Source organism: Ascidiella aspersa, chromosome 4 (assembly GCF_963924565.1).
Source record: "Ascidiella aspersa chromosome 4, kaAscAspe10.2, whole genome shotgun sequence".
Classification (NCBI taxonomy): Eukaryota; Metazoa; Chordata; class Ascidiacea; order Phlebobranchia; family Ascidiidae; genus Ascidiella; species Ascidiella aspersa.
The window spans coordinates 33614239-33640523 of NC_139450.1; the positions used below are offsets into that span (position 1 = coordinate 33614239).

At 35.6% G+C, this 26285-nt stretch overlaps 3 protein-coding genes across 3 annotated transcripts in view; 1 reads left to right on the forward strand and 2 right to left on the reverse strand.

Moving 5' to 3' along the window:
• Positions 1 to 4481: 4481 nt before the first annotated feature.
• The window catches only part of LOC146157605 (collagen alpha-6(VI) chain-like), a 47814-nt gene continuing 26010 nt past the window's right edge, over positions 4482 to 26285 (forward strand). Inside the window, exons 1-9 of the mRNA XM_083388275.1 lie at positions 4482 to 4605; positions 5236 to 5392; positions 12447 to 12535; positions 12976 to 13091; positions 15435 to 15578; positions 15917 to 15989; positions 16169 to 16245; positions 25052 to 25155; positions 25962 to 26064. Of these exons, the coding sequence (XP_083244401.1) occupies positions 4482 to 4605; positions 5236 to 5392; positions 12447 to 12535; positions 12976 to 13091; positions 15435 to 15578; positions 15917 to 15989; positions 16169 to 16245; positions 25052 to 25155; positions 25962 to 26064 (987 nt within the window). The remainder of the gene's footprint in view (positions 4606 to 5235; positions 5393 to 12446; positions 12536 to 12975; positions 13092 to 15434; positions 15579 to 15916; positions 15990 to 16168; positions 16246 to 25051; positions 25156 to 25961; positions 26065 to 26285) is intronic.
• LOC146157606 (peptidyl-prolyl cis-trans isomerase FKBP1A-like) lies at positions 20094 to 20420 on the reverse strand. Its single transcript, XM_083387353.1, has one exon. It carries the CDS (start codon positions 20418 to 20420, stop codon positions 20094 to 20096), a length of 327 nt encoding a protein of 108 aa, XP_083243479.1.
• On the reverse strand, positions 20546 to 21001 carry LOC146157607 (peptidyl-prolyl cis-trans isomerase FKBP1A-like). Its single transcript, XM_083387255.1, has one exon. The coding sequence runs from the start codon at positions 20944 to 20946 to the stop codon at positions 20620 to 20622; it is 327 nt and encodes a 108-aa protein (XP_083243381.1). The 5' UTR covers positions 20947 to 21001; the 3' UTR covers positions 20546 to 20619.

Genomic DNA, 26285 nt, shown 5'->3' on the forward strand with positions numbered 1-26285 from the left:
ATATGGGGTGGTATTTGTTCGCTTTTTCCGCGATTAGGTCTATTTTATTAAGCTAGTAGTCCTGGAGACGTCCGTTGCTTGTTCAGCAATTAAAGGTTTTTATCTTAAAGTTAAGCGCCGATAAATGTTTGCAGACCGACTAAAAACCGAAGTTCGAATTTTTACGAAATCTTGAAAATTAAATTTTTTAAAGATTTACAAATCATCACATTTCAAAATTAAACGTTTTGCCACCTTAAGCACTTTATTCGCTCTTTTTCGCGGTTAGGACTAATATTATAAAGCTATTAGTTACGGAGACGTCTATAGCTTGTTAACAAACTAAAGGTTTTTGATAAATGTTGGCAGGGCGACTGAAAACCCCCTTGGCCGACAGATCGTTTGACGAGTTAAGTGAAAGAGGCCAAACGCGGGCAAAGCAAGTAGCAAGTAGCTGTTTAACACGAGAACGCCACGTAAGATTTACGAGCACGTTAAACGCGAAATTTCCACCCTACGTTCAAATAAGTCACTATAGGGTGTCGTAAAAATAACGACAAGACCCTAACATTGCTACTTTTAGCACTTTAGACATTACCGTCTGATTGCGTGGTTTTAGTTATGTTGCAATTATTAAGGGGTCGGTAAATCTTAACGATTGTATCTTGGTGCTGAAGGGTTGACTTACTGGCCTTTTATTGCTAAGCCATCTATAGCGTTATTGTTCAACGTTATCGGTGATATCATATTTGCAAATGAAATCATTAGATTTATTACGCTTTATGTTGTTGGGCGGTAAATAAATTACGGCGACCGTATTTGGAAGTGTGCTGAATGGCCTGAAGAGATTTACTCAACTACAATACAACAGCCAATTAACGCACCTTGTTACACATGTGTAATTACAACGTATCCAACTTTAAAAATAAGTAAATTTACCTGAATAAGGTGCGCACTTTTAGCAAGTGATGTCACTTATATGTTAAAGTGACGTCAATATTTCAATTTGCTCTTTTATCAGTGTATAAGACGTTTTAAAATGACACGTTCGATCATCTTAAAATGCACCTCTTAAAATAGGCTTTTTATCTTTCATTTCTTGTGTTAAATTTAAAGTGAATTAATAAAAAATTAAAAGTTAAAATTCTTGCTAAGTTTACAATGTAAAGGATTTCTTTTAAAGCACAGTTTGTACCATTTCCAAGATTAACCACAGTTATTTTCTGCTAGGTTCAGTTCAACCTGCATTTTTTAGCTTAAAAATCTTGCGAAATATGTCGTTTTTATGATTTGTAGTCGCGCAAATTTGTGCCGAAGCCACACAAATCGCTTGTGCCGTAACTACGGGGTCTGTGTGGGGCGGAAACTTGAAATTGGGGGGCTCAAAGTGAGAACAGCCGGGGCCTAAAGGGATTACCTCATGGTCACGAGTCATGAAATAGCGACCGAAAAATTTTGCGAGCACGCTTTCGCGTTGAGAGAAAGTACACTGTTGGAAAATAAAGATATTTACGCTATAAGCGGGGTTAACTGTTGTTAAGACCAAAAAACAAGCACGCTGATTTGTAATGCTATATAATAGTTTACCACCCGTAAATATTTATTGGAATCTGTCACGTAATTGTTCTGGCGAAATTATTGGGTTATTGCTAAAAGTTGTGGTTATTTATACTTAGCATCAATATAAGAAGTTAAAAAACATTGTTAGAAATAGCACACAACCCGAAAATAACCATGTTTAATCTAAAAATAAGCACATTACTATTTTCTTGGACATTGGATTGTTGGTGCTCTTCTTTCACGGTTTATCTTCGTCAAATATTATTGTTATTATTATTAAATTAAAAAACAAGGAAAATAACCGAGGCAGAAAACGTTAAAATATTTTTTTTTGTTCTTTTTTGTTTAATTTTTGTCCAGTTTTGGTTTTTTTTTTTAGTCACGTTTCACGATAAGAAATTATTAGTTTACTGTGTTTATGCAAAAAGCGAATTGGTTAAAATCCGGAAAAAAATGCTTTATGGACTATTTTTATTTTCGGGCTGTGTGATAAGAAGTCGTGTAATTCATATGACCGGAGTGTGGGTGCATAGAGGTGCCAATTTAAAAGCGTTAGGTTCAACATGTTAATAAAACGGAATTTGTTGGAGGTCACGGGCCTTTGGAAATCATTTCAAGCACTTGTCAATAATTGAAAACTAAAAAGGACATGTTTCTTTTTCATATGAAGTACGATCAAGTTAGCGTTTAGTTTTGCAATTGTCTTTAAAAGTTTTCATTTTTAGCCAATTTTGTGCCGAAGTTTTTATGATTTCACTGAGCATGGCACTATGATTAAGCTGAAAAATATGGTTTTAAAGCAAAACCTCGTTTTTTATTATTGTAGCATTGTGTTATATTTAACAGGAAAATGAAAACCATGAACGTCTCCAGTTTTAATCTTATGCAAATTTTGTTTCGAGCTTGAATGATTATTATGTAAATAAACCTGAACATTTTCAACTTAACAGTTACACTATGAGTAATAATAAAAAGAAGGTTTGCTTTCAAAGCATTTTTTTTCTCAAAATCATCTCCAACTTGATTACTACAGCATTGTTATATATTTATCAGTAAAATTAAAACCTCCAACCTCACCGCTATTCTTCAACTTCAGCTCAACTTTCGCAGATTCCTTCTCGCGTCAAATCGCGGTCGACCATTATGACGTCATAGGATGCGGGTCGTCGACGTTTCGCGACTCGCGCCTTCCTCTCATCCAGTTTACCTCTCCTCGCCCCGAAGTGCGAAAATATTGGATGAGCGAAGCTGGGCTATAAAAGCTCGGCTCGGGCGATTGCTGCGGCAGAACGAGCCAAAGTAGGCTGGAGGTAACATTGGCAGTTCGGCAGCGAATACGATATTGCTATGGTTGAATTATTGTTAGCCGGGCTTATGTTGATTTTTCATTTAAACTGTTGTTATCGATTTTTTCGTTTTTTTGCGACATTTAACGGCTCAAAATGTTATGTTTTGTAGCCACTTTTCAGCCACTTTTTTTAATGTAAATTGCTGCGGCCTAACAAGCCGACTTAAGCTGAGGTAACATTGGCGGTGACTATGCGATAGTGCTATTGTTTTGTAAACAGGCTAAACCAGGGATGTCCAACCTGCGGCCCGCGGGCCACATTGCGGCCCGTCTGAAATTTTTGTGCGGCCCGCTAGTCATTTTTACTCCCAAGTAGTATTTTGAACGTTCAATATTAGCCTAATTAAAATGTGCCAGTCAGCTTTTAGGGGCGCACTAATAGTATAGCATGGGTAAAAAAACATATATATAATTCTTAAGGCCCGTTATAACTCTAAAGAGCAATAAAATCTTGCAACTTAATAGGTTCTGCGGCCCATTAAATTATTTTTTTAGCTGCGACTTCTTGCTTTTCTGATACTTGGTCGCTAATTTTTTTGGTTTATTTAGCTGCGATTTTTAGCTTTCACGGTTTTACGTTTAAATTAGTATCATTTTTAGCGCTTTTCAGTTTTTTATGGACTTTAGCGCTTTTTAGTGTTTTAACTGCTTTTTAGCCACGTTTTTTTTATCAATTTTTTTTTATATAATTGCTGCGGCACAACAAGCCAAGATAGACCGAGCTCACATATCTGGTTCGGCAGCGCATATGCTATGGTTGGACAGTGTTTTTAATGCAAACAGGCTGGGCAGTCGATTTTGTGTTGTTTGGTCTTTTCATTTTTTACGACGATTTTGTGTTTTTTGCTGCCACCGCTTTAGCGATTTTGTTTTTTTAAAGACATTTTTTTTACCAAAGGACAATTTAGGTAGCTTGTTTGACGCTTGCCAGAAGTTACGAGGTTTTTTAACAACGTTTATGGCAAGGACAGAAAAGTTATTTTTTTCCTATTTTTCTCCTAACTTTATTTTTTTTAATTTGTAGCTTTTTTAATTTTAAAAGTTTCATTTACGCGCTTGATCTTTTTTTCTAATTGTTTGCGCAAATTCTGTTTGTTTTGAAAACAAATTTCGATTGCATGGAATCTAGACATTCGTCCGATAATATAGGATCGGTGACGATACCCGATGTCAAGTGGTAGTATCGGTACTCGTCCGATAATATCGGTTTGGAACCGATACCCGATACCAAGTGGCAGTAGTATCAGTGCCGATCCAATGCTTAATTATTACAGAATTAAAAAAAATAAGATTATCAACTGAAGGTAACTATACTCATTATGACTATAGCAAATTTTGGCCCAATATCTGGACAAAATAATCCCTTGGAAGTTTCGATTGTAATTGATTTGGCACCGGGTCGCGATACTTAAAAAAATATCGGGTATCGGTTAATTTGAAATAAAATGTCCAGTATCGGACATTCCATATTTAGTATGTTAATCATATTCAAGTTATTCAGAATCTTGAATACTCGTAAAAAACCTTAACCCATCTCAGAAGAAATCCCGCATAAAACTGGTCATATTTTTGCAGGTGTTGTATCTGACGCAATATGCCAATGAATAGAGATTGTCTGCTCCTTTCTGCTCCTAGGAGCACACTTCTCCTCTCACTCTGCTCTTACTTGCTCCTGGCAGCCTCGTTAGCACGAAGTCAAAGGTTTGACGGAATTCCAGGTAATTTCACTGTTCGTTACAATATTTTCTCGAAGTTTGGGAAATATTTCCCGCTTGTACATCGAACAATGCTTTCACCAAAACCATTTTGTTCTTAAAAATAAATACAAAATTAATTTATGGAAAACTTAGAACCGTGGAGACGACTTTGCTTTTTGCAAAAACTGGTAAAAGCTGTACATTGTGGTTTGGATTTCAAAAGCTGTATTACACTTTTTTATATAAAATAATTACATTGTTGGTTTTAAAACGTTACTTAAACTTTTCGTAATATTCATTTTTCGATTAACAAGTTTTTACCACAAAAAAGTTTTTTTAACTCCTTCACTGTGATAGTAGATTTCCGGACACTGCTTACAAAATTTGACAAACAATTGGATTTTCGCATGTTTTTAACGTTCGCATGTGTGAAATTTAGAAATCTATAAAAGACTGATTTTGTGTTAACTATAAAATGGAGATATTTTCACGGAAAATGTATAAAATTTGACCAAAATCTGACATATTACATGTTTTCAAGGTTGGCAAAAAGCTAATACATTTGAATAGTTGAAAATGGCTTACTCAACAACTAAATAATTGAACGGATTTTTCTGCTTGTGCCCTGTATAAACGCATTATCCTTCTAAGGTTGCCGAACCACCAAACTGGAACTGGTGTTTGTGATTGACGGCTCGAGCAGTGTTAGCTACAGCGACTTCGACCTAGCTAAGGAATGGATTCACAACATGACACTCAACTTCGATATTAGCCCCTATACTACCAGGGTTGCAGTTGTACAATACAGGTGAGTGACTAAATAAACCTGCAGCGTATAAAGTGTATTTCAACGCACCTTGTTTCATAAAGGCGTCATTAAACTTGTTTGTTAAGTAGGAAGTCTTCAGGTTTTAAATGGATGTTTTGAAATATAAAAAATTAAGATTTTTAAATTAAGTGATTAAAGATTTAAAAATGAAAGCGTTTTGATTTAAATAAAAAAGTTTAGATATTTAAAAAGTTCTTCAATACAGTTTAAAACCTATTTAAAAGCTAAGGCAACAAAAAATGTTGAACAAAAAGCACCTTTTATGCAAAGTCTGACGTGATTTGAGACCGGAATAGCAACTATCCCCTTAAAATTCCATGTCTAACATAGTTTATAGAGCGAATCGGGGCATGTCTTAGTTGCTGTGTAGTTTGCGTGCCGGGTCAGCTGCTATGGCATTTTGTATGTGGCTGAAAATAAACTTGAAAACATTCTTATATTTGCCCAATCGAACCAGTTTATACTGCTCTATTTTCTGTTATCTTTTTCAATTTTTTAAAGGAGGATATTTACTGGGACAACAAAGCTTTAAATCGATGTATAATCTCTAAATCGGTGTCTGTGTGGCAAAAAGCCGACGCTATTTACCTGGCTAACACAATATGTAAAGGGGTCCAGTATTAAATCATTGAATTAATGCAAAACTGGGAAAATTAAGTTTATTATACCAACACCGGAGCCCAAACGCATCTGATTGATCGCTAAAAGTTATAGCTCAGGGGTGTCCAACATGAGGCACGCGACCTAATAAAAAATGGCACGCAAGCCCCCCTAAAATACAGCCAATTGTCAAAAAAGCTAAATTTGTTATTCAGCCAATTGTCATTGTTTATTCACAATACGAAACAATCCCAGCAATTACAACAACAAACAATTTATTCTGATATTATAACATTATACTGTTTTTTTGTATAAAGGCGAAAAAAATAGTTGCTAACTTTGGCACGGGAAGAAGTTATAAGACAGAAATTGGCACGCCGGCATGTTTGAGTTGGACACCCCTGTTGTAGCCAAATGATCTGGGTAAATAACAACTTCCTTATTTTCCAAGATGCAAGCAACACGATTTGCATGTTTTTGGTTTAGAAGCTATTAAGCGCTCAACCCATTCACTGAATACATTTTAGGATCTCTTTACTATATTCATTTTTTTCATCTATGTCTATAAACTCGGCTGATGATATTTTTATAAAATTACTTCCATAAAGTCATAGATTTTGCGCTTTCAAGTCTCAAAATTGTGTCGGACATTTGCGTCAGAAGTATTTTAACAAGAATCTAGCCGAGTATAAAGTTGTGAGGCAAGTAATATTCGCAGCTGGGCAGTAAAACTAGAAAGCGAATGACTGTGGTTTCTCGTCACATTTAACGTCGCTTTCCATAACCTTAGCGCAACTTTTTTTATAATGCGGGCCCTTTAGATTTTTTTTTTCGCTTCGCATGGATTAGGTAGGCAAGACATTTGAAAAATGACGTCATAAATTATGTCACAATACAAATAGACTTCAGAATTACGCTGATTTCGGCCCAAAAATGTACTTCAACTTTTCGTAATACATTTTTCGATTAACAAGTTTTTACCACGAAAAAGTTTTTTTAGCTCGTTAAAAGGGTAGTAGATTTCAGGACACTGTTTACAAAATTTGACAAACAATTGGATTCGCATGCGTGAAAATTAGAAATCTATAAAAGACTGATTTTGTGCTAACTATAAAATGGAGATATTTTTACACATTTAACGTCGCTTTAAATGTTAAAGTGAAATGGATTCTAAATACATTCAGTGCAAACCGTTTTATTTTTGATTGAGCTGTTTTCTTTGAAAAAATGATTACCTCTTAAATATGCACTAATATTTCAATTAGGCCTTCATGGACCCCCTAAAACTAGTTCACGTACCCCCAAGGGGTCCACGAACCCCAGGTTAAGATCCCCTGCGCTTAGCGTAATATTGTTAGGTGGTAAAAGTAAGCTTAAATGTTTCAGAACGGCGTATCAGTAAAATAACTTTTGCGGCAGGAAAGCTATACCTGTAAAAATATGTTTTTTTTGTAATCTGTTATACCAGGCTATCCCGCCATCGCCTTGATTGTATTAAAACTAAGCTTTCGGTTGCGCGCACGACTTCGAATGATAACCTCAGGTTTCCTAACGTTACTTATTGTAGACATTCCGTTATGACGTAACTTTCTGACGTCATCCCTGAAAATTTTACACGTTCCGGTGAAAGGTGTTCTACTATCCCCCCAGATTTAGTTCATTTCACCAACTGTGGGTTTTGTAAGGCATGGCTTTGGTGAACGCAAAAAACATTGAAAAAACTACAACTGTTTCAAGTACCACGTCAATTCTCCGCCGTAATTACAAAAATGTGGCTATATTTTAAGAGACCGAGAAATTTGAAATAAACTAATTTGTTTACTTGCAGAGTAAAAAAATATAATAAACTCGCCTCTCGTAAAGTGTTTAGATTGCACGGAACGCATCTTCTATAACATAATCCAGATGCCCTTCATATTATCGCACTCAGCAAATTTCTGCGGGGAAGGCCAGTGTGTAATAAAAAGCAGTAAAATTTAAAAGTGTCACTCCGTCTGTCTATCCCGGTGGTCTACTTATACTGGTTGGATTGCGAAAACTGTACTGCTTTTAAAAAAAATCAAACTAAGCACATCTATAATTGTTGAAAATGCTCATAGAAGTGAAATATATTTATCGTATAACATCCAAACAAACTGATTTTCGGTTTACTAAGTTCTGTACTTAGTTTAATCTTTATCAATTGATGTGCAACCAGAATCGTTTGTTTTTCATCATTCGGGTTCAGGCAGATTTTGTTGAAAATAAGTAATTCTGATTGTTATATTTAACACGAAAACAGTAGAAGAACTCTTTTAACACTTACTAAACAAGTTTTAATTGAGTTAACGTTTCGTATAAAAACGTTGCTTTTTAAAACGACGTTTTATTTAAATTTTAACAAGAGCTGCATATCACAAAACTTTACAGACTTATATAAAGACTCTGTTGAAAATTCATCAAATAAGTTCGACTATAATGGTGTTTCCCATTGGTATGTTTTGCTTCCAAATAGATATTGCGTTATACAACCAAGTTTAGCGTCAACTATCACGTCTAGCCTTAAGAATAACATCAACGTCGTAAAGTTTTAAGATTAGAACTTTAGAAGAATGTGCGCTGAAGTTTAAAAATACCAGATTATTCGATTAAGGTTCGAGTTCTAACGCATTTATTTATTTAAATCATTTTGAAACATTTTCTTTAGTAATAGCATTTTAACACATTCTTTAGTTTCGTGTTTCCCCACATTTTTCTTGTGTTTATGTCAGTTTTAAATTTTGCCGAAGTCTTAAATTAAGTTTTACCCCTTTGAGATAATCCATAAAGTCAACACGTTGTCCGATAATATCGGTGGTAGTATCGTTACTCGTCCGATACTAGGGTGGTATCGTATCGATTTTAGCCATAATTTGCGATCGAAAACAGCGATTTATTTCCGACATAACGCTAAAATAACTTTTTGCCAAATAATCTAAAAAAACATATTTCGATTTTGCCTGTTTAGCCAAAGTAATGACGTCATTTGGGATCAGATCTCGATACTTATCGTCCAACAATATCGGGTATCGCTATCGCGATAAAATGTCAAGTATCGAACATCCATAAAACACACAACCCCTATTTACACCCCAATGCCCCCTAACCCTCCCCCATGATTGCCACACGTCATTCCTTTTTGTGTCCACCACAGTTGTTTATATTGCGCTCAGCTGTGCGTTACAACAACATTACAAATCAAGGCAAACATACCAGAGCGTTGGCGGATGTGAGACGAAGCTAATGCACTTTAGGCGCCAACTATTAGTTTAATGGCAGGTAAAACATTAAATTTAGATAAAATAATACAAGTTCCATCATTGATTTTTCGCACCCAACCCCCGTCGCTGGTAAATAATTACTTCAACCAATTCAATAAGAAGGACGCGAGAAGGTTGTTGTGACGTAACAAGACATTTTTGCAACGTTAATTTATAGCAGTGGTTCTTAAACTTTTGCACTTAAGTCACGTTTTTAAATGACTTGACCTAAAACTTTTGGACAAACGACTTGATTTGACCTAATACGACTTTGTTCTTACAGTAACGCAACGAGTTGTCACAATTTAATTCGCAGTGGAAGAAATGAATATGGGAGAATAAATATAATAATAATACTTGACCCACCCAAAGCCAAACTTTAATCCTAACCCGAAATAATGTTGGCAATATAAACTCCGGACGAAATGTGGTAGGATTTTGAACCAGCGGCAAAAAGCCGCGCTAGTTAAAAAATTTGCCCTGAAAGCGTATCACATGTTTGTATAACCGGCGAATACGCCACTAAACTGTAAAAACGCTACTAAACCGTGAACAAATGTTACAAATAGAATAACTTTTTTACAAAACCCCAATCCGCCCGTTGTATTATGTCGCCCTATCTGTAAATCTGCTCGCTTATAGTCCGTTTTTTAACCTTGGTTGTCTGTGTTAATCTTTAAGTTACAGTGAGATTTGCCACATTCGATGACAATGGGTATGTTCGCGAATCTCATATCTGTATGACGTAATAAACAAAGCGTCCAACAATGTATTTTGTTCGTGAATATACGGAATTACGTCACTTTTAGGCTAAAAAGCCACAACTTTAACCCCACAATTTCCAGCGATGTCAAGGTTTGCAAAAAAATCAACTAAAAAAGCCGCTGTATAGAGCAGCTGTTGCTTTTTAAAGCAGTTGTTTAACAATCACGTTAAATTACAAGGCCGGAGCAGCATCCGTGCTGTCCTTGCAACGCGACGCGCGACATCAAACGCTACGCGCAGTACGCGACAATTGTGACAAATGAATACAGACCATTGTGCGATTTTGACCCCAAATTTACGTTAAATTGTACCCCTACTAGAGCCCCAATGCTGGATCGGAAATGCCCTATTGTATTTCTGCTGTAAGGTGCTGCTTTTAAGTTGTCAGAAATGATGTTATCCGCTAATATTAGGAACATAGGCTATATGCTTATAAAATACCTGCCGCACGATTTTTAAATACAACTGGCAATTTCCATACGAGAACATTGGCACCAAACGTTATCCTAGCTTGCAGGGTCGTTTTTTTATTTATTGTGTTGATTGCGTAATATCATTACGTCATAAATTAGTTTTCTACCAATATCCTTCATGTAATGCAACTATGTTTTTCAAGTCAAATAATATGAGTTCTATGTTGAAATAGCAAAGCAAATAATCGTGCTTATGTAGTTCAAACTTTTAATAAACCCGTTCTTAAAGTACTAGCCGCGTTTTTTTAATGGTTAGTGTTCGAATCTCACGAAAACCATCAAACAAGGTATTGTACGAAACTGTGAACAATAGTAGGTTTCGAATCGATTGAGGACTAAACAATCCCCTTATGACGTCACCTGTACCGCAGCTGTTGCATTGTGGTGCTTTCGTGTTGCAGTGTGAAAAGCTTGTAAGAACACTAATGTTGGCTTAGTTTAAACGTCAAACGATTAGCACTTTATTAACATACGTCATCATAAATTACGTCATTGTTAAAATGCCACAGATCGCCGTTTGCGAAATCTTAACTTGTTTAGGGCACTCACCCATCCAATATTATTTACTTGAGTGGAATTTAATTGTCATTGCAATTAAAAAAAATCTTTACCTTGAAGAATTGTTTTTTTAACGAAACAGTTCAAAAGATGCTCGTTTGTTTTCCTTTTTAAAACTTTTTTCTTATTGTACATTTCGCCAACTCTACAATGCCACATTTTAACGGGAAATGGTAATAATTTGCAAAAAAACTATTCCTAGTTCGGACGTTTTACTGAAGAGAACATCTATAATGTGTTTTCTATATTTGGTGGGCCGTTAAACAGCACTAGGATATATAATTCCTAGCGACAAGTTTGTTGTTAAGACTTTTAACACGAAAGCAATGTGCAAAAAAAATATCCATGTTCAATTTATCTGTTTTAAATATCGATTATTTACAAAATGTTTTTTTGAAGTTTTTTTAATTTACACAAGAATACACATTTAATAACGCTAGTTTTGATTTTCCTTTGTTCCACACACTTCAAATTTCACACATTCAAATCAATGGCTAATAGACCTAACCCAATAAAAACACTATTCAAAAACACGTGGGTAGCTGCAGTATTCTATCTTTAAACAGGTTTGTCTTGAAGCTTTCAAAGCTTTTTGCATTTTTAAGGCATAGGATCCTTGAACAAACAGTGACTTGAAACAATCGTTGAACAATCGATGTCATTGTTTCGATTTTTCTGTGACGTCGTGTCAAATTCGAAGGCGTGTAATTGTTACGTCACAAGTGCAACGGCTTGTGACGAAATAAGGGCCAACAATCGCACCTGTAAGCCAAGTGCATTGTTACGTATCAATTGAGCGGAAAATTTTGGCTTCTTGTCAAAGTTTTTGCGAAAAGTCAAAAAACTAAAACAGCAAAACCCAGCATTTAATTGCGATTGTTGTCTAAAATTGGGCTAAATAAAAAGAACAACATCGATAAAGAAACATTACAATGTTAAGTGTAAAACGAAAACCACCTTAAAGAAGTTGATTGAAAAAAATTGACGGTTACAGACGATGCTGCATTTTAAATGACCAAGTTTTAATACACAATTCAAAATATGTTCGTTGTTTTCAATTCATGTCATTTAAATAATAAAATAGAAATAGTTTTTTAACGAAATCTAATTGAAGGTTCAATTATCGTGAAATGCTTGTCTAGTTAAAGATTAAACTAAGTACAGAACTTAGTAAACCGAAAATCAGTTTGTTTGGATGTTATATGTTAAATACATTTTACTTCTAAAAGCATCATCGTTTGTTTTTCACCGGATTCAGGCAGATTCTGTTATTCGAAATTTCTCTAGTTGTTCTTATTTTTTATCTTTTCAGACGTGAAAACATATTTGATTAACCCGTTATTACGTATTTACTTCCAGTTCAGAACCGCGCACCGAGTTAGAGCTTGATTCTTACGAAGACGCGAGAGGAGTTCTTGTTGGAATCGACAACATTCGATACATGTCAGGTGTGTAAAACAACTCTAACCACACACTAAACTACAATCTATAATAATGTGTGTATTACACATCTCCCCCAAACTATGTACAATCAAGCTATAATTATAAGTAGTGGTGAGTATTACAAAATAAGTAAAGCATAACAATCATTTTTTTTATGATAAAATTGTTTTATATTTCTTTAATTTGAAAGACGCGACTTTGGTTTTGCTTAGCCTTATTCAGTTCTGATTTTTCGATTAATTACAGAATTACGAATGTTTAACATATAATTTTATCTTAAAAAAATCTTTAATATCTTTCTTTAAATTACATAAATTAGTTTAAAAAAATCACGTCAAAACGTTTAGTTTGTACTAGCCGACAAATATTATTTACTGTAAGAAGGTCCAGGGAATTTTTTTCTTGTTACTGATTTCCATTTATTATTACGATTTCTATCTTCCAGGTAACACGCAGACAGGTCGTGCACTTCAATACGTCATCGACCAAGTGTTGGACAAATCGCGCCAGGGGTCATCCAAGGTCGTTGTGCTTCTCAGCGATGGGGCTTCCCAGGACAGAGTGAGAAAAAAATAATTATTTAATTAAAAAGGGGGCTTGGAACTAAGCTAATCTGTAAGAAAAAAATAATTTTACAAAATTTCTAAACGTCGTAATAGTGATGGTTTTTCCTATATTTTTATTGAAGAATTGGTAATTTTTTATAAAAAAATATTATTTTAAAATTAGCAATATTGTACAAGTGACGTAATTGGTTTATATTGCTAAATCAAAAACCAATTTTAAACCAAAAAAGTCATATTTTGCCTAATCCGCATTTTTTAGGAAACATTAACAACATAACTTGTTTAAACCCTGGAGCACAATAGCTGGATGTTTTAGTTAGACATAGTAAGAATGTCAAAGCCCATACAGAAGTAGGAAGCATTTTGAACGTTTCGAATATCGCTTTTTTTTCATTTTCGGTTTCGTTCTTCTGTTTGATCCTTGTTATTTAAACCCCTTTTATGAACCCCAAGTTATTTTCCCACCAAAAGCCACAAAGCATCACAAAACCGGAAAAGGCCAGCATTCCTCCAATAGCAATGTCAGCAAACCATAAGCCTAATCCCCAGTTTATTGCTCGTCGCACGTAGCCTCACAGCTGCTACAGTTACCAGCAGTTGGCGTACACCTGTTTGCTGTGGGCTTAAGTCAGCTTCAAAGCGGATATAATTCGTTCCATCAGGGGCGGATCCAGGGATTGTGTTTTGGGGAGATTGAGTGGGGCGACATGGATTTTTTTCAGATGTGACGTCACAAAATAACATCTTTACAATTCTAAAATTGTTCTCGCGCAAAATTTTAATAAAGTGCCAACGTTTTCGACCACCTATTTTTTCAGGGCAATATTATTGCAACTATTTAGGCGAAAAAATATATATAATTAATTATACCAGGCAAACAATGAAGAAAATAACACAACCGACCACGTTGTGATCCACGTTCGTTTTTCTCCTGTATTGTTTTCTGGTATATTTATATTTTTTAAAAAGATTGCCCGAACAGGTGGTCGAAACGTTGGTAGTTTACTAAAGTTTTGCCGGAAGAACCGTTTTACGATTAAAACAATGCCTGGCAGCATCAGTATATTCTATACATCTTTACGTGGCGACATAAAAGTAAATTTGGGAACACACCACATATTCCTTTTTTGTTAAAGTTTACGGTAGCAGAGGTACAGGTTTTGGGGGGTTGCATGTACCCTTCTCCCCCCTTGATCTCCACCTGGATCCGTCCCTGGATCCGTGTCACTTGTATTAAGGTGAAGGGATTTGGCGAATTGCTACAAGTTAATCCTTTGTTGTGGAAATGGCGGTTTAGCACTAGGATAACATCACGCCTATTTAAACCAACACGGTGCCAAGTACACTGGGTGCTTTTTTTTCCTAGATCGCACTTTTTATCCTCAGCAATTCTAATAGACTTTACGACTGAGAAAGATTTGCTCAAAATGCCGCCACTCAGTTAATCTGTGCAAATACTTTGATATTTCAAAAAGACAACTTTTTTTGCGGAAATATATACGTCTAGGTCCCCATGTGTATATGTTTTATAGTGAAAGAAATCGAAATCGCTTATCTCCTATTTTTCATTTCTCGCGTAATTGGCCTATTTCTAAAAAAGAAATTGGTGGCTCAGGTTTAAAAGCAATGGTCTTTATTTTGCAATTTATTTTCTGCGCGATATTCGAAAACAAACAAAAGCCTATACAAGGAAAACATTTTACCCTCCAACAAAACGTGATCTTTATTTTCGGGCGAACGAAGCGGCATTTTTGATCAAATTCAAACGGTACGACAATTTATTAAAGCCCACTACAGTTTTTATTGCAGACTTATTTATATTTCCTTTGTATAACGATAATAATTAGGTTAATGAAGTTCGAAACAAAGGTTTATAACCGGCCCGTGATCGTCCGGCCTTACAGTTATCAGCGGTTTACTAAATAAGTTTAACGATCCCTGTTCCTGCAGGGTCTGTATTTTCTACACGCAATAATCTCTAACAAGCCATTACAAGAAACGCATGTTACCTTTAAAATTGTGAGCTGCATTTCCAGGTGAGCGAAGAAAATTCCGTGAAGCTTTCAACTTGAACGTATTTAAACTTCATTTCAGTTCGACATTTTTTTAGTGAAAAAAAAAAAAACAGCACGTTTAATAATTCGCTTTTTTATTGCGTCAATTTATGGCGTATACCCTGTTCCACGCGAACAAAACAAAATAGAGGGTCCGCGTTAAAAAATAAAAATTAAAAAATTAAAAAAAAGTACCCCTGTGTGATTGCTTGACATAACCAATTTTTTTGGAGCATTTACAGGCAAGCAAAAAAAGTTAAGTTCAACTTATTCTGCGTTTTCAGGCCAACGAGGCGGCATCAGCTTTGAGGGAGCAGGGAATCGCAACGTTCGCCGTCGGTGTGGGGGATATGACGTCATCAGGGAGGTTGCAGGAATTACGTCTGATCACCAACGGGATGGGGAGTTCGGACGAGAGCGTGTTCATGGTGAGGATTGGTGCTTTGAGTTGCTTGTGTTAGTGTCAGTTAATCTCGAGTAAGTGAACTTTTAAGGGGCCGGGAAGGACTAATTTCTAGTTAAATTTTTAGTGTTTAATTTGTAAAATGGAATATTTTTTTCGAAAAACAAAAGTTCAATTGAGTGGACAGAGTAGGGATTTTTTGATATTCCCAACACACATCTCATACACAGCTTGCGATCTATACTATAAGTCTTATTTGAACCTTAACATTTATTGCTGTGGTGTTTAAGCAACTACCTTAGGTGACATGTGAAAATTACAGTTTGTTTTTCATGCAATTTCAATATTCTGCTTTATTTCCAGGTGAAGGATTTCCGTTCGATCGGCCAAATCCAAGAACGTCTAGTGGACGCAGTTTGTCAGCAAACGGTTCAAGGTCAGTTAATGTGAACGCAAAAGCTGGAAAACACAATAGTTTATGAGAAATCATTTTTAAAATAAAAATATTAAACATAGCTACAAGAAAAAGTGCGTTTCTAAAATCGATTCTTTATGAAGTAAATTATTTGCAAGTTACATTAAAACGCACATAACAATTTTTTTCGTTTTCTCCAGAATGTCCGACCGCCAAACATGACCTCGCCTTCGTAATCGACGCGTCATCAACTATTGGATATGACGATTTCATGAAGGTAATGAGTTTTTTTGTAAAGCTACAAAAAGCTTTTTTTTTTTACATTTAATGAACAAAAAGCTTTTTTTACAATTATTTATGATACAGTAATTAGTTGATTTGGTGAATCAATTACAATGTATTGATATAATATAAATTGTAATAAACGGCCTTATAAATTTACCAACTTTTAACGTTGGTGAACAATTACAATTATCAGAGGAGCCGTTTTTTGATTTATAATATTAGGCCTGGTAACAGTTCATGTATCGATATATTACGAAACATAAACATATTTCAGTTGTTAGTTGTTCGTGTGGATGTTTTCAACTGAGGTGGAGTTGTATTAGGAAGCCAATAAAGGCCAAATTAAAATCTTAGTGTATAATTTGAAAAATAGAATATTTTTTTGTAAATAAAATAATTTAAATGAAAAATATGCTTTGGCGCTTTTAACTTCAATGTATTTAAACTTCATTTCAGTTTGACATTTTACTCGTGAAAACAGCAGGTTTAATGATTCGCTTTTCTGATTGCGTCAATTTATGACGTGAGCTCTAAATATGACGTCACTATGCCCTGTTCCACGCAAACAAAACAAAATTAAAGGGTCCGCATTAAAAAAACGTTTTGCATGATATAACCAATTTAGTTTTTTTTTGTGGGTATAGGTTTAGAACAGAGGTTTGAATAATTAGTTAATTGATTAATTATTTTATCGCAAAAAAATACATTTTTAATAGCTAGGCTGGCGGAATAAATCCAAAAAGGCTGAATTTAGTTTTTGAAATTAAATTAGCAGCACCTGCTGTTAAACGAAAGACATTGGGTTAGTGTTACTAGAACAACATATCTCGCTAGCTCATACTTGTTTGTTTACAGTTAACCCTGAAACCGAACATTAGCACAATAAACTGACACGACGGATATGACAGATATAACCGCGCCCTGTTGAGTATGACAAATTTTAGTAGGAAAAGCTTAAAGACAGGGCACCGCATGAGAAACTGAAAATGTCGTGGAGGGCCGCTTCATGAAATACACATAATATAATTGTAATTCCTTTGTAAAGAAAGAGCGCCAAAATGCAGATTACTTTGAGTCTTAACTCGTACGGAACTACGAAAGGTTCCATACAACTAGCATTTTAGAGTATTTTAGCCTCGAGTATATTTACGAGGCATTACCATGTTTATTTATAAACGAATTAATTTTTGTATGCAACCTTTTTCAATGACTTGACTGGCGGAATTGACCCGAAATGGCTTAATTCAGCTTGTATTTCAAAAACCTAGCTTTATCGTCGACTCAAATCCCCAATAAAGGTTTTCTTGTCTCACCAATTAATATTTGAAAAGCATTTTTATTTGCAAGTTTATTAACAAACTTTGCAGGGAATATTGAAAGTCCAAACACATAGAAATATATGGAATACATGAGCAAAAACGCGTATAATACATCCTGAATTCTGATATAGGTTAATTTGATACAAAGTAGTTCAACGTATTTCAATTGTTAGCGATGTTAAAACCAAGTTATATTGTTTAGTAGTTTGGTTTAGAACAGGGGTGGGCAGTTTATTTTTTAGGGGGGCGCAAAAAAACAGAAAATGTCTTTAGGGCCCGGGTAAAATCAATGATCTCAAATTACAATATTATGTAAGGCGCTATGTTGGCCATTTAGGCCTTATTAAGATGATTTTATGACGTATTCCGGCAGATTAAGGTCTTATTCAGACGATTTCGATCTTATTCTGTACTGGATATTACTGCGTATTTGGCTGTATTATGTCGTTGGTCTTTATACTATGGTTTTATAGATTTTTTCTGCTTTAGGTATGGTTGCTTTTTAGGTCTTATTGTGTGTTCCCATTGTTGCGTCGTGGGCCACATTATAAACCCTTGCAGTTAAAATTCGTATATGCTGATCCAAATGTCACCGAACTGAACTACAATAGGTTCCATACAACTAGCATTTAAGCCGGTGATTCTCAACCGCGGCTCTCAGAGCCGCATGCGGCCCTCAACTGTACATTTTGCGGCTCTCACTAACCGAGTGAAAAATTAGTTAGAAGTAGCAGAATTGCAACAAAGTAAGTAAGATAAATCAAGAATTTATGAATTGTATCAGCAAGGATCCCGAGTACGAAGTACTAATGTTACCGTGCAACCTTTTTCAATAACTTGACTGGCGGAATTGACCCGAAATGGCTTAATTCAGCTTGTATTTCAAAAACCTAGCTTTATCGTCGACTCAAATCCCCAATAAAGGTTTTCTTGTCTCACCAATTAATATTTGAAAAGCATTTTTATTTGCAAGTTTATTAACAAACTTTGCAGGGAATATTGAAAGTCCAAACACATAGAAATATATGGAATACATGAGCAAAAACGCGTATAATACATCCTGAATTCTGATATAGGTTAATTTGATACAAAGTAGTTCAACGTATTTCAATTGTTAGCGATGTTAAAACCAAGTTATATTGTTTAGTAGTTTGGTTTAGAACAGGGGTGGGCAGTTTATTTTTTAGGGGGGCGCAAAAAAACAGAAAATGTCTTTAGGGCCCGGGTAAAATCAATGATCTCAAATTACAATATTATGTAAGGCGCTATGTTGGCCATTTAGGCCTTATTAAGATGATTTTATGACGTATTCCGGCAGATTTAGGTCTTATTCAGACGATTTCGATCTTTTTCTGTACTGGATATTACTGCGTATTTGGCTGTATTATGTCGTTGGTCTTTATACTATGGTTTTATAGATTTTTTCTGCTTTAGGTATGGTTGCTTTTTAGGTCTTATTGTGTGTTCCCATTGTTGCGTCGTGGGCCACATTATAAACCCTTGCAGTTAAAATTCGTATATGCTGATCCAAATGTCACCGAACTGAACTACAATAGGTTCCATACAACTAGCATTTAAGCCGGTGATTCTCAACCGCGGCTCTCAGAGCCGCATGCGGCCCTCAACTGTACATTTTGCGGCTCTCACTAACCGAGTGAAAAATTAGTTAGAAGTAGCAGAATTGCAACAAAGTAAGTAAGATAAATCAAGAATTTATGAATTGTATCAGCAAGGATCCCGAGTACGAAGTACTAATGTTACCGGGGTACTTCCATCCGGCTCTTTAAAATAATTTTTTGGTTTGTTACGTCACAATATATTTAGTCCCGATCGACAAGCTATGGCAAACAGTGTTAATTAGTTAGCCTAGGCCAGCGTAATGTATATTTGTTGTTTTCTTGTTGCTATTTTAATGTTTTTTTAATTATATGTCTACTGTTGTTTTTTATGCGGCTCCTTGCAAACCTTAGGTTTGAAATGCCGCTCTTGCTCTAAAAAAGGTGGAGAATCACTGATTTAAGCGTATTTTAGCCAAGTTTATTAACCAGGCATTACAGTGTTCAATTGTGCAATCATTTTCAATAACTAGACTGGCGGAAATGACATGAAATGCCTTAATTCAGCTTGTGATTCGAAAAACCTATCATTAACTTCGACTAAAATACCCTAAAAAGGTTTTCTTGTATCACAAATGGATATTTGAAAAGCATTTTTATTCGCAAGTTCATTAACGTACTATACAGCCTTAGGGAACATCAAAATTACAGATATAGGTTCATTTGATAATAAGCACTTCAACGCATTTCAATTGTTAGTGAATGATAACAACTTTCATTGTTTAGTAGTTAAGTTTAGAGCAGGGGTGGGCAGTTGGTGTTTGGGGGGCGCAAAAAAACAGAAAATATTTTGGGGGGCCCGTCATTTTAAGGAAAGATATAGAAACATTTACTTTTTAGGTTAGTAAAAGTGTTAACCAAACTGTACAGGGTAATACATCCTAAATTGAGCACTGATATATCGTTTATTTTAAACCAAGCAGTTCAACATCGAATATAAGAGTAGAATTGGGTGGGATTAGACCAGGGTAGCCTTTTGGTCCATAAGCATAATCAGGCGAGCAGGTCAAAATTGCTCGTTCCCCGACAGACATCTTAGCAACACCCTCATCCCATCCTTTTATCACTTGACCAGCTCCAATCTTAAATTTAAACGGATTTCCCCTGTCCCTTGAAGAATCAAACTTCTGTCCATTTGTTAGAGTCCCAGTGTAGTGAACAATTACAGTTTGTCCCATCTTTGGAAAAGTTGCTCCGTCGCCTAGCTCTGTTACTTCAATATCGACACCCATTTTAGTTAAAGTAAATTTATATATTTGTCTAATTCTAAATCTAGGGCAACAAGGTGGCACTATACAAAGACAAATTGTATTAAAATTATGGAAATCAGGTGAACAGTGCATGACATGCAACATTTACTTGTTAGGTTAGTAAAAGTGTTAACCAAACTGTACAGGGTAATACATCCTAAATAGAGCACTGATATAACGTTTATTTCAAACCAAGCAGTTCAACATCAAATATAAGATCAGAATTGGGTGGGATTAGACCAGGGTAGCCTTTTGGTCCATAAGCATAATCAGGCGAGCAGGTTAAATTTGCTCGTTCCCCGACAGACATCCTTGCAACGCCCTCATCCCATCCTCTTATGACTTGACCAGCTCCAATCTTGAATTCAAACGGCTTTCCTCTGTCCCTTGAAGAATCAAACTTCTGTCCATTTGTCAGAGTCCCAGTGTAGTGAACAACTACAGTTTGTCCTGACTTTGGAAAAGTTTTTCCGTCACCAGGTGTTGTTACTTCAACAGTGACACCCATTTTAGTTATTGTAAATAGATGTATTTGTCTAATTCTAAATATAGGGTATTTGAATTTAAATTGAATTCTCGGCAAGCTATCACACAACTTTTATTAGGTCAAAGTAGCCTAAAACCACTAGTCCATGGACCCCAGTTTGAGAACCCTTTGAGTCCGAACAGGTCAAAGTAGAAGGCTACTTTAAAGTTGGAATCATATATTGTGTAAACTGTTAGGACTCTAAGGTAGAGGTTCTAAAACTTGGGTCCATGGACTGGGGTTGTAGGCAGCTTTGATGAATCACGGTTGTGCTTAGAACTCAATACAATTTGTCTTAATATGGTGCCACTTGATTACCCAATTTAGTTCGTGAAATTAAATTAGCTGCACCTGCTGCAAAATGAAAGGAATGGTGGGGTTAGTGCTACTAGGACAACTATCTCGCTCATACTTTTTACAGTTAGCCCTGAAACTGAATGTTAGAACATTGAACTAATAATAAGACACATTTTATTTGACTATGACAAATTTTAGTAAGAAAAGGGTTAAGCAGGGCCTGGCAATTATTTTTGACATGGGCCGCATAAAAATCAAAAAATGTTGTGGCTGGCCAGATTAAAAAGGGACACTGAAATACACAAAATATCCTAGTTTTTACAAGTTGGCAGTAGTCGGAATAAAGTAAGGTTGCCTTACATGTATAATTTATCCATTGAAATATTCTTAAATTCACGACAAAAGCGTTTTTTTACTTTAAAAAGTTTTATAGAAAGTGAGCCTCAGGCCAATTTAATTGACATTCGGGCCAGATATGGACCGAAGGATATAGTTTAATACATAAAAAAACAGGGCCGAGCTTCAATCATGTGGTTGGGCTTTCTAGTTCAAAAAGCTCTTTAGTGTTCAAAAACAGAAGATCTAACAAGAGATAGCAACAGCACTTTTTGCAATATATATATACCTAAAATAAATACATTTAAAGAAAAAAAACATTATTGTTTTAAATTAACACTAACAAGCAGCTGATATTTTAAGGACCATACACCTTTATTCACTTTAAATCAGGGAGTCGAACCGGAACCGAACCGGAACTTTATGAACTGGTTTTAGGTCAATTTTTTCCGAACCGTAACCAAACCTGAACGGGTTTTTATAAGATTTTAAGGAGCCAAACCGGAACTGAACCGAATAATTTGAAAGTACCTGAACATTAACCGAACCCGAACCTGTAAATAAAGGCGGTTCGCTCCAGCATGACGTCACAACTTCTATTTTACAGAGTCAAGTTATGCCATGATCGAAATTTTATGAAAAAATGTAAATATTGAATAAAAAAAAATGTTCATTTTTTATTTTTTAGATATTTCAATATTGAGTTGCTGTTTTTTTAATAAGTCACGGAACCTAGATTAAATGACTTACAATTCAAAGATTGTTCTCTACATTTATCGACCCACATTTTGAGACTTAACGCAAATTATATTGTTGCTGAACCGGAACTTTATGAACCGGTTTTAAAATAACGATGTTCGAATCGGAGCTGAACTGAAACCTGAACTACACCGGACTCCGAAAAAATTTTTGAACCCGAACCGAACCTGAACCGGAAAAGTCAAACGGTTTGACTCCCTGCTTTAAATAACTATTTATCAGGATGAAGTCCGCTTTATTTATACACACCTAGCACAAGAAAAATATCTCTCTGAAGATAAGCAAGGAATACAAAAAACATACCTTAAAAGTTTTGAAAATATTTATGAATATTATTATTCAGTCATATTTGGCGTTAAAATTTAAATGTGCCCAAAGTGACCCACAGAGGGTGATACCTATGAGTCTATTTTCAAAAAGAGCCATGACTCGACCGCCATGCAGTTATTTAGAAATAAGTTCATGATATTTGTTCAAAAGTTCATAAACGTCGAAAAATTCAAGTACTATACCTCGCGAAATAACCCTGATTTTCAGTCAAATTTTCACACATTACTTAAAGAGCGCCCTTTTATCAACATGGCTGTCCAACAAGCAGTAAACGGCATTTTATTCACAACACCTTGGGACTTTGTTTCAGCTACTACCCCCATGTCCTGCCATATGTTGAACTTGCCATACAGGGCAAAATAAACAACTAGCCTGCCTTTAGCTTATTTTTAATAGATTTAGTTTCCATCTTCAAATTTAAGCAGTCCAACGTATTAATGCATTTTTTATTTCAGTGAAGTTAAATTTAGGTTATAAAATTGTACCATTTTTAAAACTTGATGAACCGCCCGTTACCGCATTTCATGAAATGTCGATGGATGTTAAATTAAATAGTCATGTTGGTGTGAAGAAAGAATTTTTATAGCTAAAAAACACTTTTTAAAATAAAAATAAATACACTATGGCTTTCAATTTCGTTTCTTACCCTACTATTTCACAAAAAATGAAAATAAAGCTCTGCAATCCATCACGTGGTATACGGCGCGGCAAAATGTTTAAATTTATTTACAAGGCGCTGCGCGGTAGTTTGACCACGCTGCGCGATTTACATCTCAACTGGAGATGGTGTGAATATAAAGTTTGTGTTCGCAAGCTGCGCTGCAGTGCAAATTATTTTCGCCAGCTGGAAAATTATTATGTAGTACTGTTAAATGGAGTATCTTCTATAGTGATTTTAGGTTTATGAGTTTAATGCATGTTGCTTAAAAACTGTAATTTTCGTAAAAACACTTATAAGAAGAAACACAACAAACACTTCAAAGAAAGCTAGTTCATACATAAAAGTTCAGACAACAGCTCAACAGCTTACTTTTTTAAGACGAAACATCATCCCCATGTGTTAACTGCTCTCTATTATCTTTTCAAGTCAACTTTGTCATGCCGCGCGCGGCATGCGGCACGGCGCGCCAAAATGTTTAGATTTATCTATTCTCAGAGAGGAGCATGTCGTGAAACGACCATAGCACCATTAACTGCTGCATCCTGTTCGTGAAACTTACGACTAGGGGAGTTCAAACTTCAGAGTACAATATCTAATGCTTTGATTCGTATTCAATTTTGTCATTTATTTCGGGTAATTGGAACAGGTTTAATTTCTTCGTTTTACCGCGAACGGTTGCGCCTAATTGTCCATACGCCAGTGGCAAGTTTGGAAGAGTCTGTAGCGGTGGCGAAACAATTACTGATTGCTTTAAGTTACTCTCGCGTCTCGCGATAAACTTCGCCTAATAATTGAGTGTTAATCAAGCGTTATTGGGCGAGCGACTAACAGTGTAATGCAAGGTGCAGAGTTGGCAATTTCCTTGACTGCGTAAAGTTGCAAAAGTTAAACCCCCTCTTGGTTAGCACAGTGTGATAGTCAAGTATTAGATGCATATCGTTTCCAATAGCAACTTTGTATTCTTTGCAGTTGACTGCATAACAGATCACGTTTGTAGTAAATTAGAACTGATACACAATAATGTTTTATATAACGAGACTGAATTGCTAAAAGTATTTTATGTTGCATGGTAGTCACTATATGGGCAAAATATCAAGTTTTTTGACAACAACCTGGTATTTGTTTTATGTTTATATTTTTGTTTTTATATATATAGTTATGCACGACAGTTTACATAACTGCTTCAAATGACAGTTGTTGAGAATGTTAAAGATTTAGGAAATAAGTTTTTATTACAATATATAAACACATGTTCGCAAATGTTGTGCGAATAATTGCTGTCACTGTAGGCCTTAGGGCACATTATGTGGTTAGCGGCCGAAACGTCGCACTGAATTTTAACAGAAGATATTGTTTCTTCTCAACCCATGGGTCGCGACCCACAATTTGGTCGCCGTTTAATTTGGTTGGGTCGCCGACTGCAGTAGTTAACATGGTTAGATTTTTTAAGATTGGTTTTGAGCAAGATTTTTCCAAAATTTGTGAGGATTGCAGAAGCAATACGAACACATGACCCAAATTTCGCGAAGGCCAGAACCACCTTTTCCGGTATCCCTTGCTTCCCCTCTACTCGACCTTTTGTGATGGAATAAACAATACAAGCTAACAGCAAACTAAATAGTCGGTAATATGCGGTACCTTGTATGATATACCCTACCTACACTGTCACTGCAGGGTATTATAATTAATTTTGACTGCTCATAGGTAAAGGAATGGATGAAAAAGATCATCAACGCTTTCGACATCGGCCCCGACCAAACCAGGGTGGCAGTTGTTCAGTACAGCACTAATGTACAGGAGGAGTTCAAGTAAGACATCTGGTGTTGGTTTAGATAATATAAATCACCCGCTAGGTGATGCTGGATAGTTGCTTTTCACCCAACAAATGGAGTGACTAATAAGCAGGGCTGCGTTGTCTAGTAAAAATGGCCGGGGTCTGAAATATGTAATTTCGAGTCCCGAGTCCGTTTGCAAATCTACAGCCTTTATTCCGCCAACTAATCAAACTGAAATAAGGTGGATATTCAGCAATAGGGGTGTCTTATAATTCACGTCACCATAATACGTCGTTGGAAAATACTTATTCCACCATATGCTCATATGCCTTTGCAATTTACAGTTTCAAAATTTAGTGCTGCGTATGCGCACGTCGGACTCTGGTAATCTTACTCGAATGCAGAGACTTACTCCAGCAAATTTAAGCGGGTTCCGAGTCTGACTCCGACTCCGCAACCCTGTTTAAAAGTAAACTTTTTTCATTATGATTTGAATTTTAATCCTGATCAATATTCGAAAAATGTGTTGCCCTGCTGATTAAGTAGGGGACGTTCTTCAAACAAAGTATTTCTTTTTGGTAACACGTTTTAGATTTGTTATCATAAATAGAACTTAGTTGAAGTGTGGCAATTTTTAAACGTGAGGAGCTGGATAGGCCTTTTTTATAAAGTGCTTTTGTTAAAAAAATTAATAGCGGTATATATATTAAGTAATTTTATTGCTTTTTGAGGTCAATGACTCTACAATATAAAATATTAACTTCATTTTAAGGTAAATAAAGACAGACAAGACATGTTTGACTGGAGTTGCCTGAAGGTCTTTTTACATTTTATTCTAGCTTTGGCGAGCTACTCACAAAGGATGAAGTATTGTCAGCGATCGACCAAATGGACTACATCATGGGTGACACCCACACTGGAGACGCCCTTATGTACATGCTGGTGGGTTGGCGCAAAACATGGGACTAATAATTATTTATTAAAATAACAAACGAGAATGTCTTTGTAGTGGATATAAACCTTTCTTTTTTGAGTAAAAACATGCCGTTTTATAGGCTTAAGCTATAGTTAAATCTTTGAAACAGCGCAGTTTTAAATGTTGCTTTGTTAACAAGTCGATAGAACGTGTTTTAGGTATTGCCTCTTTAGGGTAATATGTCCAG